The 19,349-nt window shown below is 41.6% G+C and overlaps 1 protein-coding gene across 1 annotated transcript in view; it reads left to right on the forward strand.

Moving 5' to 3' along the window:
• COL4A1 (collagen type IV alpha 1 chain) overlaps positions 1 to 19,349 on the forward strand; it is a 218,247-nt gene that overhangs the window by 185,864 nt on the left and 13,034 nt on the right. The window contains exons 38-47 of the mRNA XM_059721088.1: positions 392 to 522; positions 625 to 701; positions 1,480 to 1,578; positions 3,998 to 4,048; positions 6,320 to 6,505; positions 7,622 to 7,755; positions 11,556 to 11,628; positions 13,577 to 13,648; positions 14,002 to 14,130; positions 15,344 to 15,442. Of these exons, the coding sequence (XP_059577071.1) occupies positions 392 to 522; positions 625 to 701; positions 1,480 to 1,578; positions 3,998 to 4,048; positions 6,320 to 6,505; positions 7,622 to 7,755; positions 11,556 to 11,628; positions 13,577 to 13,648; positions 14,002 to 14,130; positions 15,344 to 15,442 (1,051 nt within the window). The remainder of the gene's footprint in view (positions 1 to 391; positions 523 to 624; positions 702 to 1,479; positions 1,579 to 3,997; positions 4,049 to 6,319; positions 6,506 to 7,621; positions 7,756 to 11,555; positions 11,629 to 13,576; positions 13,649 to 14,001; positions 14,131 to 15,343; positions 15,443 to 19,349) is intronic.

The raw sequence follows: 19,349 nt of genomic DNA on the forward strand, positions 1-19,349 counted from the left end.
AAAAAATTATAAAGTTAAACTCTTATTTAATAGCAAATGGAGATGTGAAAGAATTCTGTAGATTACAACAACCTGAATTTTAAATATTACAGGACAACAATAAACGTACTTTGAGGCTAACTTGTCAAAAACGTACTGGTAGAACAAATCAATAAATGGCTCCCAACAAAGTTCCTGTTCTCTGAGTACTGCATACTTTGAATGAATGAAGACAGTCATTAGAAAAATCAGTGTTTATGAGACTTCATTGAATTTAATGTTATAGGAACAAGAGGATGAGATTCTTTGTTTTCCTGATAGATAAAATGGGGGGAAATTCTCTTAAGATTGCCAGTTATGAAATATCTTCTTATAAGTAAGTGGAGTTTGTGGTGTGCTCTTTTTCTCCTAGGGAGAACAAGGGAGAACAGGTGGTCCAGGCATACCTGGGACAAAAGGTGAAAAAGGTAGCGGTGGAATGCCAGGACTGCCTGGTACCCCTGGTCCAAAAGGATCACCTGGTGTTGTAGGATATCCAGGCAAGTGGGATTTCTCCTAAAATAGCAATAACAATAACAATAATAATGTAAAACTGATAGTAAAAGTTGCAGTCAATAATTCAAATACTTTTGCTTTTTCAGGTAGCCCAGGTAGCCATGGGGAGAAGGGTGAAAAAGGACTCCCTGGCTTGCATGGCATCTCAGGCTTCAAAGGACAGCAAGGTAGGAGGTGGAGGGGAGAAACCATCTTTTTTTTAAAAAGTTTCATCTCTGAAAACTGACTCAGATTGTCATTATAAGCTCTGTATTTATTTTGCCAAAAAGATCCTTGGTCACATTTGTTTATTTTGCAAGTGAAAAGTCTGAGACTTTTTGCAGGCTGAAATAGAGTCATTTGAATCCAGAGTTAATATCTGCAGAGCTGTTGATACAACCGTTGTTCTCATCTTTCTCCAGGACCATCTACAACTACAATAATGAGTTTTATCTGTGCCTAGAGCATTTAAAACCCTTAATGTAGCACCTGCGTGAATGCATGTCCATTCCATTCCACGTTGATTTTATGTTGGGTTAATTGTAGTATAAAATTATCAGTATAATATTGTTATCCTATACTAAAACTAGTATTGTGGAATGGAGGTGAGTATGTGAATTGTTGTGGCCCTGCACATTTCAGTAAGACACAGACATCTTGGTTTAAATGGGAGATACTGTGGACTGATTCCCATACTCTAACTTTAATAAGGTACAGAATTAGTGGCTTTGAAATAAACTCCCTAGACTGATTTTTCTATCAAAGTAGTGTAGGTAAGGAATCATGCCACTGCAGTTATACCACTGTATCACCAGTATATGGACAAAGTAGAATCACAACCAGTGTGTAAATCTCATTTGACTCTTGTGGGAGAATTATAAATGGATTTCCATTAAGAGATGTCTGTGGAAAAATTAGATGGCTCTTAGTTGTTTTATTAAATGCCAAAAATGAATGATTTTACAGGTGACCCTGGCCCACCAGGTTCTCCCGGTGATAGTGGAGAGAAAGGTGAACCAGGTTATGATGGAATCCCAGGTGTTCCTGGTATCAAGGGTGATCAAGGTAATGTATGTATGTTAGTATATATATAGTCTATAGGACTTGTTGATTTTAGGAGTTTTTTCTGGAACCATAAAAAATGAATTTAGTATAATGTCTTGTAAACTACTGTTTGCAGCATGTTGCAATAAAGGTGATGATATAGGCAGAAAGCATCTTAGGAAAACAGTGGAAATGTTTAGAATGGCAACATTTTTTCCCATGAGAAATTTCTAACAACCAGATAATTAAGGGCACATGATTCGGCTTGACTATAACTAATTATTTATGACGATAGATGGGCTTGATATTATCTTCAATGGAAAGAGTGAGAAGACTGTGATAGTGCTGGGCACTGGATCAAGTTCTGTATCTCCTCTTTAAATTTCTCCTTTTGCAAATAAATAATAGTACTACTTTCTCTTACAGAAGCGCCTTTCACCTGCTTATTGTTTTTGTTGCCCTTTTCTGGACTTCTTATCACAGAGTGCTGTGCATTTCTTAATGAGACACAACTCTCTCAGGATGTCAGTGACAGTTGTACCTAGACATGGAGTGCAGGCTCAGACTCTTAATGTCAGTGTGCCAATAGACTTCTGTATTTTTCAAATCTATGATCCCAAACAGTTGGAAATTTGAAAGAAAAGAGCTTGTGTACAGCTAGTACAGTTGGGACCAAATGGCAGATCCTTATGCATAGCCTCCTCCTGTTACTCCCACTCCCCACTGCACCTTTTCCCTCACTGCAAGACCCTCTCCCTGCCTCATTGGGATTAGGCTGCACATTTTTTGTAGCAAAAAGTGGACCAAATGTGTTGCTCTGGGCCACTGAGGCAACAGTCTGTAAGGTGGAAAATGGACAGCCAGTCCTAAAGGCTTAAGCCCATCGAGGGCATGTGGGGGAAGAGGGTTTCAGCCTCTGGTGATATGGTGTTTTTGTTGCTGACAAGTGTTTCCTACTCAGTCCCTGGGAGAACTACATGCTTTTGCACTTTCAACTTTTTGTATTTAATATTTGTATAATAGTGTTTTAAAGAGTAAAAAAAAATCAAAAGACATTTGTCTGACTAAAAGATCCCGTGATTTGGCTTTTTATGACTTGAAATGAGCCTTTTGAATTTTCAAGATTTTTAACCTGCTAACAACTAATTGTCCACAATGAACAAGTGCTCATTGTGGACAATTAGTTGTTAGCAGGTTAAAAATCTTTAACCTTTGCATTTGTTCATTGTGGACAATTAGTTGTAAGCAGGTTAAAAATCTTGAAATGAATTCAATCACATGCTGAATGCGTGGTACCAACCATCACTAATTAATTTGCAGTGTTAAGAATCTTTACCAATAAGTCAATATTTTAAGTCTGCCTTTACCTCAGATGGAAGGCATTGCAGCCACTGTGATTTAGACCAGGGATGTCAAACATATGGCCTGTGGGCTGGATCCAGCCCCTAGAACAGCTCTGTGTAGCCTGCCAGGGATGTGGGATTTGTTTCCTCTGGCCATGGTCATCAGTGACAAGCTTGGCTTTGAGCTGCTGTCCTTAGACTCTTACCACAGACCCTTTCCACCACTGGTGGACCCTTATGTCTGGATCCCTCAACACTGGCAGAATCACTGCCATCACTCTAGTGAGTTTGACACCCCTGATTTAACATTGTTAATAATTTCATTGTGCATCAGTGTTAGTCTGAAAGAAAAACTGCTCTGAAGGCTCACAGTGGTTTAATGGTTTGATACATTTTGATTTTTTTCCACACAATAAGGGTGAAGTTACACATTACACTTAGGGCACTTCAAATGAGAGTATCTGCATGCTATAGTTAGTTAACACATGCTAAATGTCCTCTGAGAGTCTCAAAATTATATCACTTCAAGCAAGGGTTACCTCTGGGCCATGCTACGTAGCTCGTATTAGGGTAACTTGAGTCAGCTCCACATAAATAAAATTAGCAATTTGAAGTCCTCCAGCATCCCTGGATGCACTGCTTTCAGCCCCCCTCCCAGTCAGAGCAAGGATAGAGCCCACGTGTCGTGGCTCCTAGCCTCACCCCTCCTCTCCAGCCCTATATTGGCAAGGCAGAACTGTGCAGACAACAAATGGTATTAACCTTTAACATGTGACTGCTCACAATGCATGCTATCTCTAACACTGCTTAAAATTCCACAGATTTAGTATGGTCTATGTGCAATGTGTAATTTCACCATAAGTCAGCTGTGAAATAGTGTAGTAGGCCTGTCTTTCCTTAAAATGTGTATTGTGGTAGCACCTAGCTAGAAGCCTGAGCTACTGTGCTACACAGTTAAAAATGCAGTGTCATAACAAGTTTCTGCATAAGCTCTTATTTTCAAATGCTGGCACTTTTTTTACTAATAAATTTTGATTAGTTGTAGATAGTTGCAACTACTGTCTCATCCATTCATTTTTATTGCTTTCACTTTGTAGGTATTCCAGGGAGAGGACTTCCAGGAAGTTCAGGTGCAAAGGGAGATAAAGGTAATATTAGTAGAAAGAAAACAAAACATTCATGCATGATTTTTATAGACTGAACTCTGTAATAATTGAAACAGATTTTTAACTCTATTTTTATACATGTACTATTCAGATCTGCCAGAAAATTCTCTGAGAGGCTTAAATACTAATTTCTATTACAGTGGCAGCATCTCGGACATGAGTTAGATATGCCTTAAAGTAGGTAATTATTTTAGTGTGAAAATTACTGCAAGATGTGTTGTGATAAGATAATACCAATAACTCCTGTGTTGTGTGGTGTGCGTTAGAATTTGAAGTAATTCTGTTTCCATACTAATTTGGTAAAAATCACAGTCTCCAGTGAGATTTCAGTGCACTGGGACTATCCTACACTGGAATCATTTAGTGTACTGCAATGCACATGTAGACAGTGATCGGGGCTGGCTGGGACACAAGGGTGCTGCAGTGCAGGGACTACCTTCTGGCTAGCCCTGCACTGTAGCATCCTCGTACCCCAGCCAGTCTTTCCACAGCATATTGACCTGAAGCAGAGCAGTCCTGGGCTGCAGGCTGAACCCTTCTCCCTTCCCACCCCCCACCCCTTGGGCTCCCTGCCAGCCCAGGACTGCGCCACCCCAGCTCAACATGCTGCTGTCTCAGGTGCACATGTTAACACTGCACCCAGAAGCAATAAACTTTGGTGTGAACTGTGCCAGAGTTTATTGCTATGTGCTAATTGCACATGTAAATGCACCTGGTGATAAGCAGTTAGTGTCCAAGAGCGCTTGCTTTGCTAGGAAGGTCCTGTTCTTCAGTCAGTCTGGAGATAACGTAAAAAGTGCCATAGCGGGTTAGGCCAGCATTCAGTTTCTGACAGTGTAGGAGTGGATGCTTTAGAGAGAGAGCTCAGTACCAGGTATATGTCTAGAGTTATCTTATTCCCTGTTCGTTACCCTCCCTAGCATCCACCATCATTGGTTTAGAGATGCCAGAGAATGCTAGTGTGTTATTTCATACATTGAGGATTACCAATGAATCACAACAGAAGTAGCGCTAAAGAGAAAACAAGCCATTTCTGACAAAAGAAAATCAAGAAATTCTAATTCCAATCTCTTCTTCTGCCAATCCATGTATAAAATATGAGTGTGTATAACTGTGAGGAGACAAACTAATTTGCAGTATAAAATACTAGCATTTTCTATTTGCTACTTTCTTCTGTAAGTTGAAAAGAACTGCATACAATATTTTTTAAGAGCCCTGGTTCCTTATTATTGAATATCTTTTTTTCTCATTAATAGGCATGAAATGACAGGGGAAAGCAACGTTTATAAGCAAAGCTCAGTGGTGCAAATTTAACATCAGATTATTAGTGTGCTTTTCACCCCAGTCCCTCTAATTTTTTGGGCACAATTTGTGTCATTTCTGTTTGGCTACCTGATCAAAGGAAATTGATATACCTAATTGACTCTATATACACCCAGAAATACTTAGTACAAATAGAGAATTCAGGCTTTAAACATCTGGCTCTGTGTGTGAAAGATGACAGGAAAACCATTTTTTACTTCTTTGATTTTTCATACATATTTACACCAGCTAATTTATGTTGCAGTGACTGAGCCAAACCAATTCTAAAATTCTGTTTAAAGCTTATCGACTTGTAGTAGTCAATAGTCAATCCTCTGGATCATGTACACATAAGAGGTCTAGTCAGATGCCTGATGAATCTGTTTGTACAAATTGGGAAAGAAACACTAAACATTTTAAATGTAAATCTTGGTAAAGATATCCTCAGACTCAGAATTATACCTTGTTATTATTATTCAGGCGAAACATCCTCTAAGTGGAAATCAGTAGAAAGTGTGACAGGTTTTTTAGTTTATTAAAACCAAAAATTGAGGATATTTTATCAGAGCAAACCAGGATCCCTGCTGATTTAAGGACTTAAGGATTTTGCCCTTAGAAATTCTTAGGGTTAGGGGTGTATGCATAGGGGAGTTTGCATGTACAGGTGAATGCAGCAGAGGAAGAGTGATGGGAGTAGTTGGACAGTGAGTAACAACCAGTTTAACAGATAAGATCTTCTGCTGAAGCTACCCATTCCTTGTATGTCAATTCTGAAGATCCAGTAACAAATAATAGTTTCCAGAAAAAATGGTATTTCAAGATTAATGTCTAAAAGAATATCAATACATTTTTTATTAGAATAAAGCTTATTGCCAGCATATAACAGTGCAAAATGATGTGGTAATGTTTTTCCTTTTATCTGACAACTATGGGGGTTATTTTACATCTTAGGGGCAAAAGGTGATGTGGGTTTTCCAGGATCCCCAGGAAGCCCGGGGATCCCAGGCTCAAAAGGAGAACCAGGATTTGTTGGCCCACAGGGTCCTCATGGTCAACCAGGTCTTCCTGGACTCCCAGGCAGACCGATGGAAGGCCCTAAAGGAGACAGAGGACCCCAAGGCCAACCTGGACTACCAGGTATTTGTCTTTATTGCTAGTCAGCATTATTGGCATTTATCTTAAATACTTTACATTGAGGATATAATTAATATGGTTTAGGATTAACAGTCTGTATTGGATCTCTTATCTCTGTATAAATACTGTTTAATGTAAAAAGAAATATCAGCTTCTTTTTCCTAAATGGGAGTGCATGCTAGAGTAGGTTGGACTAATATTCTCTGGTAGTTTATGCCACGTTGACCTTTCTGGGGCCAAAGCACGTTACCTGCAGCTTCAGTGTGCTCCATCCTGAGTTTTACTATTGGCTTTCTGTACCCCTGGATGTAGATATCTATTGCTGATGTTGCTGTGTCCTGACCAGTGAATGTGGTTTTAAAATTGAGATCAAGGCCTTGGATTAGCAGGAGATGTTGTTTGGAAGCCATTGGAGTACAGAAATAGTTTCCTCATAGCAGGTTGTATTTTGCATTTTGCATAAGCAGGATTCTTTGCATTGCTTCCACTTTGAGCCCCAAATGCAGTGAACTGCCATAATTCAAATACAGTGTGGCTAACATGTGGATCACTGTGGCAGTCTTTGCACAGTGAGCAAGTGAAACCTCCTAACTTATGTTATCAAAGGAGAAACAAGATCTGTTTTATAGGAATAGATTTTGCAGGACTCCAAGGCTTGGATTCTGCAGGACTCCATCAAAGCTTTTTGACCTGAAAATCAATCCATTTATAAAAAAGGAGAATTCCATGTCACTAGCTAGACAAGGTTCCTTGGGTGAATTTGATATCTTTTATTAGACCAACCCAAATGGTTGGAGAATAGTTATTAAGCAAGCTTTCGGGTTCAAAAACCCTTCGCCGAAGGGTTTTTGAACCCGAAAGCTTGCTTAATAACTATTCTCCAGCCATTTGGGTTGGTCTAATAAAAGATATCAAATTCACCCAAGGAACCTTGTCTGCCTATATCCTTAGACCAACACGGCTACAATGTTACTAGCTATATCTTTGAAGCATTTTCATTTTTTTGCCATCATTACTTTGGTTTTGTCTATCTTCACTTGAACCAACTGGTCTTCATCCAGATACTAATCACAGAGAAATGATTTTGCCAATTAATTCTTTTTCATCTCTCCATTTTAGGTGTACCCGGTCCAGTGGGATCCCCAGGACTTCCAGGACTGGAAGGTGGCAAAGGAGAAAAAGGAGCCCATGGTTGGCCTGGATCTCCTGGAAGACCTGGAATCAAAGGTGATCAGGGATTTCAAGGAATGCCTGTAAGTTACTTTAAACATATTCTCCAGCATGGCTCAAAACTGGTGCTTCCGGTTAACAAATGTATTAATCATAGGTCTTTTAATTTCAAACTAATAATACTTTTTACCCAAAATGCCTTTGGACTTATTGCTGACTTTGTAAAATCTATTCCAATATATGTTAATTCTCTGTTTTAAGGGCTGCCTACCAATAAGCCCCAGTGACTTAAAGAACTTACTAGAAATTTATAGATAGAGAATGGTAGCTTACAACACACTGTATATAATTTATAGAGTGTTAACGGAACAGAATGGCTGCAGCATATCAATAAATCCTACAAATGCATTAGTACTTAATTTTAAAGGTAGCATAGTTCAAAATAAATTGCATACTGAAAATCCTTTGGGTCCTTGGGTAAGATACGAAGCCTTTCAAATAAGTGCAAATAAAGTGCACTTTCAGTACTGTCAGTGAAATATAGCTGCTATTACAGAAAAATAAACATGTAATGATTTTAATACATTATTGGCATGTATCACTCCCCTTTTACTATCCAAAAAATTCTTTTCTTTGGACCTGTGCATTTCCATGTATAGGGGAAGAAAAATGCAAATCTTTAAACCTGCCGGAATTTCAGTGTTATGTATCCTTTCTCATAGTATTTCTATACCCTCATTTTTTGAAGCACAGCACTGTCCAGGCTTTAATTTTTTATTCTAGAAGGAAAAATGAAATGAAATAAGTCTGGATTTTGAGGCTTTTTTAATCTGGATCTTTCTTGCGTACCAGCTTTTAACATGCAGAACAACTGCATACTAGTACCAACTGTGTGAGAGAGAGGTTTTCAATACACATATTCAGGCAGATCAGCATGTGCATTCCAGCATAACCTTCCATATATTAAATGCCAAAGATCTTTTAAGCAGAGCTCAGCCAAAATCATAATGTCTATGCTTTGGGAGATTTCATTATTTCAACATGTTTTGATTCACATTCAGGACAAAGAGTTGAAATACCCCAACTTTTCATAGAACGAATAGCTCTGGAAAATTTGTTTTAAAAAATGATGAAACATTTCATTTTAGCATGTCCATTCAAAACAAAATATTTCAAAATACCTTAGTCAAAATATTTAGTTTTAGTTTGTTAAACTGTCATCAGGACTTGAAATGTCAACAGGGGAGATTAAGGTTGGATATTAGGAAGACCTGTCTCAGTTGGAGAGTAGTTAAACATTGGATCAGGCTTACTGTGGAAGAAGGTTGGGGAATCATTGTTCTTGGAAGTTGGGCTTGTCTGGGATGCATTAGATAGATAAGGATGATCCTGTCCCTGGTTGGACTAGATGATATTCTGAGGTCCCTGTTTTCCTATGATTCTATAAAACATTGTGTTTAGAGTTATTTTAGTATGTTAAATGGCCTTTTTCCGTAGTGGTATTTTGCCTCATGGAAGTTTGTCAGGTTTCTGATCCCTAGCCAAAATACATCTCCCATGAAGCACCCACCAGCATGGGAATGTTCGATTACAGAGTGACTGGTGCATCATGGAAGTTGTTGAGACAGGTAACCTGGCTCACAAGAGAAATGTGAGCATCGGGCAGCTGAAATATAAGTCCCAGGAGTTAAGCAGCTCTGGTTAAACTTAATCAAGATGAAACAAAATTGTTCAATGGAATAAACTGAAGTATTTCCATTTCAAACTTCCCTTCCAGCCCCTAACATCTATGAAACTATGAAATAAACAGACTACAAACTAAATCATCCATTCAGGTTTATCAAATGGAGGCAGATAATAAAAAATATATTTTCTGTTAAAAAGCTATTCTGATGGAAAATTTCCACCCCCTCTGATAATAAATCACTTGGGCTTCAAATTTTATAAAACTCCTGGTTTGCTTCAAAAGGTGAACTGAGACTTTTTGTCCAACAGTTGTATTCTCAAGTCAATCCTGGCCTTCTTTTTGACGCTATTGAGGCCTTTGTATTAGCCAGGTAATATCATACGGTAGCATTTAGAATATGCAGAGAACACTCCTGTTTAAAAAATAGATCATGCATATAATATGCTGTGTGACTACAAGCAGATAGATCATTTTACCTTGGAAATACATCCCATACCCTTCCTGATATCCTTTTCCCACCTTGCTGTGTCTTATCTCTTTGGAAAGTTCTTAGGAGCAGAAACTGTCTTCTTTCAGAATATATGCAAATGTTATGTAATTAAAATGGGTCATGACTGTTGTGGTGTTTAAGAAATGGGTTGACAGCTTCTTGTAGGAAGAATCTCTAAGGTATCTTTAGATACTTGCTCCAGATCAGCTGGAAATGGAGACAAGAACTATCTTGTAGTGAAGTATGCTAGCAGTAACTTCGACTAAGGAGTGTTTGTTATACTTTACATTTCCTGGGCCTGAGTTTCTGGGCCTTAATGTATACTAAGGGTGCTCAACCCCTGGCCTGTAGGCCAGATCTAGCTGATGGAACAATGTAATCTGACACACAGGTCTCCCCAAAGGTCCAGAAATTTGGCAGTACTGGAATAGTGCCAATGAACACTGCTACCACTTCCCCACCACCAAATCTCCAAACTGCATGGAACTGGATCATCCCCACCCAGGCCAATCCCACACAGAGGGTTTCAACCACTAAGCTAAGGCCCAATCCAGCCAGATGGAAATGGCTCAGCCAGGGCCTTATGCCGCTGTGGGGCACTGTCTGAGACCTGATCCAACCATGTGAGATCTGGCCCTGGGCAGGCTCTTTTCATGTGGCCAATGGGGCTCATGGATGGGATCCAGAGGCCAATGGATGGACCAGGGACCGCTCATCTTGCCCTCTGGGCACCACTGATAATAGACCACTGTGAAGGTTGTTTAATTGATTTCAGTAGTTGATTTCCAACAGTGTATAGGACAGGAGAATTATGCTTTACATTAATTTCAGTTCACTGCTGTGGGAAAGTCCAAGTTCTCTTCAAGTGAACTTGAGGACACTGAGCACCTTTGATTGCTTTCAACCTGTTGGTGCAGAGGCCTATATCTCTTTACAATCTCAGGGTTCCCTTTTTATCTACATGGACATTACTAGAGGCCAGCAATCTGAGTCTGGCCCCTAGTAGGCCCCTAGTGTCCTATTCAGAAATATTTGCACCGCAAGTGGTATTTTTTTACAGAGTCTTTTCCCAGGTTTAAGACCAGGGATCAGTGGTCTATGATGATCAATGGTTAGATATGACCTGCACAGGTCTAATTCAGTGTTGAGGGGGGACGTTCCCAATTTAAAGGAGCTGCATTTAAGCTGCTATTTAAAGGGACTGTGTTAAAATGGTTACTTAAAGCTTCCTGTCTTTGCCACTGAATTTTCCATTTCAATATGGCTTTTGGCAGCACCCAGTAATCAGAGGAGAGCACAGAGCAGGGAGGGGATCAAAGCAGCAGGGAGCAGAGTATTGGTGGGGGTGGGGTATTGCCAGCCCATAGTGGCAGCTGGGTTGCAAGTGCCCAGCCTGATGCTCTAGAAGTTTGCCAAGCCTTGCACAAGACCATTTTATTAGCTACACTCACATTGAACTACCATATTCTAACCTAGTGTATTTGTAGGGTAAAATATAGCATAGCCTACATAAAAAGAAGGATGCAGTGGACACTTTTCATCTGAAAAATGTAACAGAGAAGAACTATCTTGGGAGGGAATGGTTCATGAGATTTGCATAATTGCCTGCTTGAGTATTTTACACCATTCCCAAACAATGATTATTTGAGAGACATGTCACAGCATATCTAGTACTACATAATTCACATATGGTTTCTTTCCAACAGGGTAGTCCTGGTTTACCAGGCATTCTTGGTCAAAAGGGTGATATGGGACCTCAAGGTGTTCCAGGATTTCCAGGTGAGGAGAAAATGTATAATTCATCTATTACAAAATTCTTGTTTTCTAACTTTTTGCAAATTAGATGAAGGTCAAGCTATTTTATGAGATGAGACTTAAAAAGTTTGGCTTGTTTAATTTAGCAAAATGAAGGTTGAGAGGGAGATATGATTACTTTTTATAGATACATTTGCAGAGTTATTATCAGGGAGGGAGAAGAGCTATTTAAAGAATGATACTGGCACTAGGTCAAATGGCTACAAAATTCTTGTGAACAAATTGAGACTGCAAATTAGAAGGAGGTTTCCAATGATTAGATGAGTGAAGTTCTGGAAGAGTCTTCCGAACAAAGTAGTAGGAGCAAAATAACTTAATCATTTCAAGGTGGAGCTTGACAACTTCATGGAAGGAATTAGAGGTGCACCAATACGTCAATCCCATATTGGATCAGCACCAAAATGAGGAAAATTGACAATTGGCTTTTTTTGTCTGATGTGGCTGATAAATGCTGCATGCTTGCACGCAGCTGGCCAGGAGTGCAGCCCAGCAGTTTGGAGCACAGCTGGGTAGGGCTGGTAAGTCTGTTGTGGAGGAAGGGGTGGAGGGAGGGAAGGGGTGTGGGGGGGGTAGATTGAGGCCCCCGCAGTGAGGGATGGAGGGAGTGGGAGTGGGGCTGGGGTGGGCAGGTGCTGCCCACCTAGGGTGGGGCAGGGCAGAGCACAGGACAGAGCCACGGTTTATGCAGGGGGGCAGCTCCCACTGCTATGTGCAGCCTGGGAGGGCACGGGGGGGATCTGTGCATGGGGGAGGGCAGGCTGCTGCTACGGGCTGGGGCTGGGGTGGCACTGGCTCTTCCTGGCAGGGGGCTGGGCCCAACTGTGCTCAAAGCGGGCAGTGGTGGTGCTAGGAGGGGGGTTGGGGGGCTGCAGCTACCCCAAAATTCGCCATAGACCCTGCTCCCAGCACTTCTGCCACATGCCCTGAGTGCAGCCCAGCCCAACCCCCTGCTGGGAAGAGCCCAGTGCAGACCCTGGCCCTAGCCCACAGCGGCAGCTTGTCCTACCCCACGTGCAGATCTGGAGGGCAGGCCCCCCTGTGCCCTCCTGGTGTGCGCGTAGCAGTAGGAGCTGCCTTCGTAGGGTCACCTAAACGTATATTAACCTAGCAATATCTCTGCCTTTGCAGTGTTAGGACATTAGCAGTGGCCTTGTTTCCCCTCCTTCTGACCAGTGGCCCACTGTAGAGGGGTTTGTTTATTTTTTAATGTGCTTTTATGAGTGTAGTATGTGAGAGAGTTTAGGGTGGATGATTTTTTTAGGGACATGGATAAATGCTGCCCTGTCAGCTTAGGGAATTGGGAGGTCCATTCCAGTCCCACATTTTTATAGGCTTTTTTTTCCTTTGTTAAAGAAAGTTAATCTGTTATTCCACTGATTCTGTAACCTTAAATTCAGAGCTACTTCAGGAAGCACCCACAAAAAGAGCATCAGTTTCTCAAGATTTTTTTCCCTTTTCTGCCTTTGAAGTTTGTACAATTCATATTTTCTTTAGAAAGTCAGGATCTAGATATTCCAAGCATAGTTTGAATTTTCTTTGAGATGTTGGAAATCAGATACTTTATTTAAGGCTACTTGCAGGCTTGCATGCATCATCATCTTTAGGTGTACTTAAGTATTAAGTGTGAGAAAGTAAGCTGTCAACACAAATTTTAAATTTATCTGAATTTAGAAATCTCAAGGGAGTGCCTTCAGTCATCTTTTATCTGGCAACTGATTGCTATGTTATGGAGTCACCTCATGCACCCTGCTCCTCGGAAATCCTGAAATCAGTGGAACTACTCATATGGATAAAGTTATTAATATGCCTAACTGAACTCAGGGCAGACCATTTGTTGACTGTTTAAGACACACAGATGTAAAATAAGAAACAATTGCTTAAATGTTCATGTAAAGTTTTTCTTTGTCTCCAGGTGCGAAAGGATCTCCTGGCTTCCCAGGTCTCAAAGGAGAACATGGTGACCAGGGTCTCCCTGGATCAAAAGGTATGAAAGCCTTACATTTTTTCTGGTTTTGTTATTTTTAGAATAGTTATTTATGATCTTATATCACTTTCCCTATTTCGTAGGATGTAAAAATTGTAGCGTACAACAGCAAATTAATAGAATGGCAATATTGAATGTTCAGATTATAGAAGATGAACTATCATTAAATTTAAGATTCTTAGATCAAAGATTAAATACATCATAGAGCTCTTAAAAAACCTCTCTCTGTTTTTACAGATCTTCATACAATAAGGTCCCATCTTATAGTGCTAATGGACTAAAATTGGTAATTAGCATTTATGTTGCATAATAATTAACACTTGCTTTTTCATTTACTTTACTAATGTTGACAGGTTTACAAGGTCCACCTGGTCCTCCAGGTCTTTTTCAGTTGATTAAAGGGGATCAAGGCACACCTGGCCCTATGGGACCTGTTGGTCCTAAAGGATTCCCTGGCCCTCAGGGTCCAAAAGGACAGCAAGGTGAGAAGAAATTTTAGTTCCTGATGTATTTTGAATAATGTGAGAATATAACACAACATGGGCATTAGAAAACTATTGTGTAGCTTAAACTTCTCCAAATGTTTCTCCAGCCAGTCCTGAAGGGTGTGTATTGTATACATGTTTCACTATATTTATATGAAGAGAACCTAAGCTCCAAGGAATACATTTCACCCTTGCAGTAGATGATAGTGAGATTGGTGACTGTTTTGCATGTCTCAAGCTGCATTTTTTTAGCACAACCATTGGGTATAACTTGGCAAAATTAAATTGACTTAAAAAAAGACTTGGGAGGCTTAAACATTCTTTGTTATTAGGAGAACAAAGGGGCAGGACAGTCAAGGGGGTCAGGTAAGTGAAGCGTTGGCAGAAGAAGGGGAAAGTCTGTAGCATTTTGGTTACTAGATGGAGGTTAGGGAAGTACACGTGTAAATGACTGAGAATTCTGGAAAAATTCTCATTGCCAGCAATGACAGTTTGGTGCAGGTATGACTAAATTTATTTGCAATGAAGTAGTACAGTATTTAAATAAGAGTAAAATACACATGCGGTCAAAAAGTTCTTCTGAGTCTATAGAGCTCAACTAAAAAAAGACACTCCAGTTTCCACAGCTTGCAGCACACAAGGAAATGATGTGGCTGGCATCACATCCAACTGCTGCTGACTTTCCAGCTTGAATGACCAGGCACCCTTTTACAGCTGAGTCAGCTGGGTGAAGTTTGAGGTACAATTCCAAAGCAAAACTCAAACTTGCAGTCAAGAGTGATGGTGAGACACCTTAGCTGCTCTGCTATGGTACCCCCAAATTATACACAGAAACACAGAAAAAAGAAAAATGACAGAATGTGTAGAATGAAAATTAATTTGGGAGAAGCCCAGTAAGGTTGTGAATTTCCCACTACTGCTTACCCATTTATCTCTTGTTATGGCCTTTTACTTACACTCATTCAGTCATGAACTCCTCCAAATGTAGATTAAGAAGAAAGGAAAAGAGGCTCGTCTTTTCTCCTCACTGTCTGTACAGATGATATGCACCTTCACTTTGTGTGTTCTTTATCACCACTCCGCCTCAGGCAATCAGTCTGTCTGGTCTGGATATGTCCATTGTATCTAAATGGGATAGCATTGTCCCTTAATGCAAAAAGGAAGAAGAAATATGGTTCTGTGTTGAGGTTAAATATTTCTTATCTAATAGGAGTCACAGGATCTGCAGGTATACCTGGATCACCTGGTGTCCCAGGGTTTGATGGCAACCCTGGTCAGAAAGGGGAAACTGGTCCTTTTGGTCCTCCAGGTAGGTGCATGTATTCTTTTCCTGCTATAAAACTAGTTGGAAAAAGTGTTGAGAAGGTTTGCAGAAAAATGAAGGAGGCAATAAGAACTTTTAGGGTATATGATAATGTTACATATAAATCAATCTAACCAAGGTTAGGTCAGTCTAAGTGCTCAGTCATGCAGGCTCTCACAGGGCTTAAATTCACATAAAGATGGCACACCTGCTCTAATTAACTCACCTCTGAGGCCTCTGCAGGACACACTAGGAAATCTGGTCATCACACCAGACAGCAAAGCTAACCTGTTTAACAATTTCTTTGCCTCAATTTTTCTGAGCAGCGACCAGGTCACCCCCCCACCCAGGACCCCCATAGACCCTAGGGGAGGTGCACCCAGGCCTAGGGACATTGAGGACCTAGTCAGGGATCTTCTGGAGGGACTGGATGTATTTAAATCAGCAGGTCCTGAGGATCTCCACCCCAGGGTGCTGAGGGAATTAGCAGAGGTCATTGCGGGACCCCTGGCACGGTTTTACGAGCACTCATGGTGCTCTGGCATGGTGCCAGAGGACTGGAAAAGGGCCCATTTTCAAAAGGAGGAAGGAGGACCCAGGAAACTATAGGCCAGTCAGTCTTGCCTTGGTCCTGGGTAAGCTTTTTGAGAGAGTTATCCTGGCACATGTCTGCGAGGGGCCAGCAGGGGAGGTTATGCTTAGGGGCAATCAACACAGGTTCATTAGAGGCAGGTCCTGTCAGACCAACCTAGTGGCCTTCTATGGCCAGGTCACAAAATCCTTAGACACAGGGGTAGAAGTGGACATAGTCTTTCTGGACTTTAGGAAGGCCTTTGACACTGTCTCTCACCGTATTCTCATTAAAAAACTAGGAGACTGTGGGGTTGACACCTACACAGTCAAATGGGTCGCTAACTGGCTGGAGGGCTGCACCTAGAGAGTGGTGGTGGATGGGTCTTATTCGACCTGGAGGGATGTGGACAGTGGGGTCCCCCAGGGCTCGGTCCTCGGGCCCGCACTATTCAACATCTTCATCAAGTGACTTGGACAGGGGTGTAAAAAGCACCCTATTCAAATTGGCTGATGACACTAAGATGTGGGGAGAAGTGGGCATGCTAGAAGGGAGGAATAGGCTGCAATTGGACCTGGACAGGTTACAGGGGTGGGCGGATGAGAACAGGATGGGTTTCAACACTGACAAGTGCAAGGTACTGCACCTGGAGAGGAAGAACCAGCAGCATACCTACAGGCTGGGGAACTCCCTTCTCGTCAGTGCAGAGGCAGAAAAGGATCTTGGAATCATTATTGATGTCAAAATGAACATGGGCCGACAGTGTCGGGGGGCGGTCAGGAAGGCCAACCGTACCTTGTCATGCATCCACAGATGCATCTCAAGCAGGTCCAAGGAGGTGATCCTCCCCCTCTATGCGGCACTGGTCAGGCCGCGGTTGGAGTACTGCGTCCAGTTCTGGGCGCCGCACTTCAGGAGGGATATGGACAGCATTGAGAGGGTCCAGAGGAGGGCCACTTTTATGATCAGGGGGCAGCAGGGCAGGACCTACGAGGAGAGGCTAAGGGACCTGAACCTGTTCATCCTCCACAAGAGAAGGCTGAGGGGGGATCTAGTGGCCATTTACAAACTAGTCAGGGGGGTCAGCAGGCATTGGGAGAGTCCTTGTTCCCCCGAGCACTACCAGGAGCGACAAGAAATAATGGTCATAAGCTGGCAGAGGATAGATTCAGGCTAGATATCAGGAGGCGCTACTTCACTGTCAGGGTGGCTAGGATCTGGAACCAACTTCAAAGAGAAGTGATGCTGGCTCCTATCCTGGGGGTCTTTAAGAGGAGGCTGGATGAACACCTTGCCGGGGTCGTTTGACCCCAGTACTCTTTCATGCTATGGCGGGGGGTCGGACTTGATGATCTGCTCAGGCCCCTTCCAACCCTACCAACTATGAAACCTCAGGAGCTAACTTTAGACTGCCCTGGGTTAAACCAATCTAGGTGTTAACCTAGCCTAACACACACCTGTACATCTTCACAGCACAGCTCTGGGGTTGGGAAAGCCAAGCCAGTCACCCCAGCCCCAGGGATGTGCTTTTTTCAGCTCTTGCAGACCCACCAGCCCTCCTCCTCCCAGACATGCTTGCACCTCTCCCTGGATCTGCCAGCCCCTGAATCCTATTATTCCCTCCCCCTGACTTACCTCTGACTGTCCAGACAAACACCTGCTTGTAGCAGAACCTGACTCACCCTGAATTGGGTGATTTGAATGCTTGTTCACACACTTAGATCAACGATATAGATAAAGGTTGTACAAGAAGTGGAGACAATAAAAAACAAACAAACATTCAGAGCATTTAAAAACATGAGACTATTGAAGAAATGGCTGAAGCCTTCATGAGAATTTTGGGGCAACTTGCTGACCAGAAAGGACATTAGAGAAAACATTGTGGTGTTTGCTAATCTCCTTGTAAAGGACTGACTGGTAAAGATTTCCACCAGGATTTAACAGAAGACAAGATAATCTGCTACTTTTGAGATTTCAGTGCTTCTATCAATATTTCCTGGAAAACCTAAAACCTAAGTGAGCATTTTTCTGTTATAGAAATGCATAGTTACATTGGAAAGAATCCTAAACCCTCATAAATTGTTAGCAGCAAACAAATAAATAGAGTTTTTGAATAAAAGGGGAAATTGTTACATCACCACACAGGAAGGTTATGAATGAAGTCACAATTTGGAATACTGTCCTTAGTGATGGATTTCTTGTAACAATAATATTAGAGATGGAAAGGGTACTACAGATGCTAAGCAGAGTGATTCAGTTTTTTGTTGAATTGGCTATAAAAAAAGACAAAGACATTAAGTTTGCATTTTTGGAAAGGAAGAAACTTCATGGTTGTGAAAAATGGAAAAAATAGTGACTCACTTTCAGAAATGAGGGATAGGGACTGATATTAAGGAAGGTCTAGACTCAAAGGAGTCTATGCAGAATTTCATTAGAGATTAGCAGGTGGTAGACCACATGTGGAATTTTCTGTAATGACAGGAACAGGTTAATTTGGTCTGGAGGAAGAGTTAGGCAAGTATTTGAAGGGGAAAATATGACAAATGAGAATCAGAACATTACAAAGGATGAGACAGATATAGAACACTTACTAACTAACACCTACAGTGTGTTCCTTTTATATAAAACATCACTCGGTGAGGAAGAAAATCATGTTTGTGTTTTATTAGAAACAAAACTTGCTTTGGACAAAGGGCTTGAAAAAGTCTACTGGTTTACATTGGTTTATTTTTCCTCAATGGCCAACTGATCCCAACAAAAAGTTACAGCTTCTAGATTAAAATTTCTGTAGCTCCATAAGAAATGAGTCCAAAATAAATTTGTTCCTCTAAACCATAAGGGCTTTATGGGCCAGAGTTTCTGTAGAACAATAGAGGACATATCTGGGTGTGGGTGTCCCTGTGACAAGGATCCTGCAAGGACCATTGAGACAGCCTGAAGAACTTGCATTCTTAAGGGAAGATCCTTCGGGACAGCATGACCTCTTTTTCCAGTGCATCCAACCTATGTTGTCGGTGGGATAGAGATTAAGACTGTGTGAAATTTTGACGAGCATTTTGTTTTGAAGCTGTTTTGATGCGTGCCAAGCTTGAAACGGTGAAAATGAAAGGAAACAAAAAGCTTTGAAACAGGTTTGAAAGGAAATGAGGGCACCTGAAATGTTTCAAAGCAGCCCAGTGGTGGGAGGCAGGGGTGAGCCAGGGCTGCGCTCTGAGCGGCTCCGCAGAGCCATGGAACTCAGCCTGACAGTGGGAGGCACAGAGCAGCCCTGGCTTTGCCCACCTCCCACCGCCGGGCTGTGCTCCGAGTGGCTCCACAGCCCCATGGAGCTCAGCCAAGCGG

Source organism: Alligator mississippiensis, chromosome 1 (assembly GCF_030867095.1).
Source record: "Alligator mississippiensis isolate rAllMis1 chromosome 1, rAllMis1, whole genome shotgun sequence".
In the NCBI taxonomy this organism is placed as follows: domain Eukaryota; kingdom Metazoa; phylum Chordata; order Crocodylia; family Alligatoridae; genus Alligator; species Alligator mississippiensis.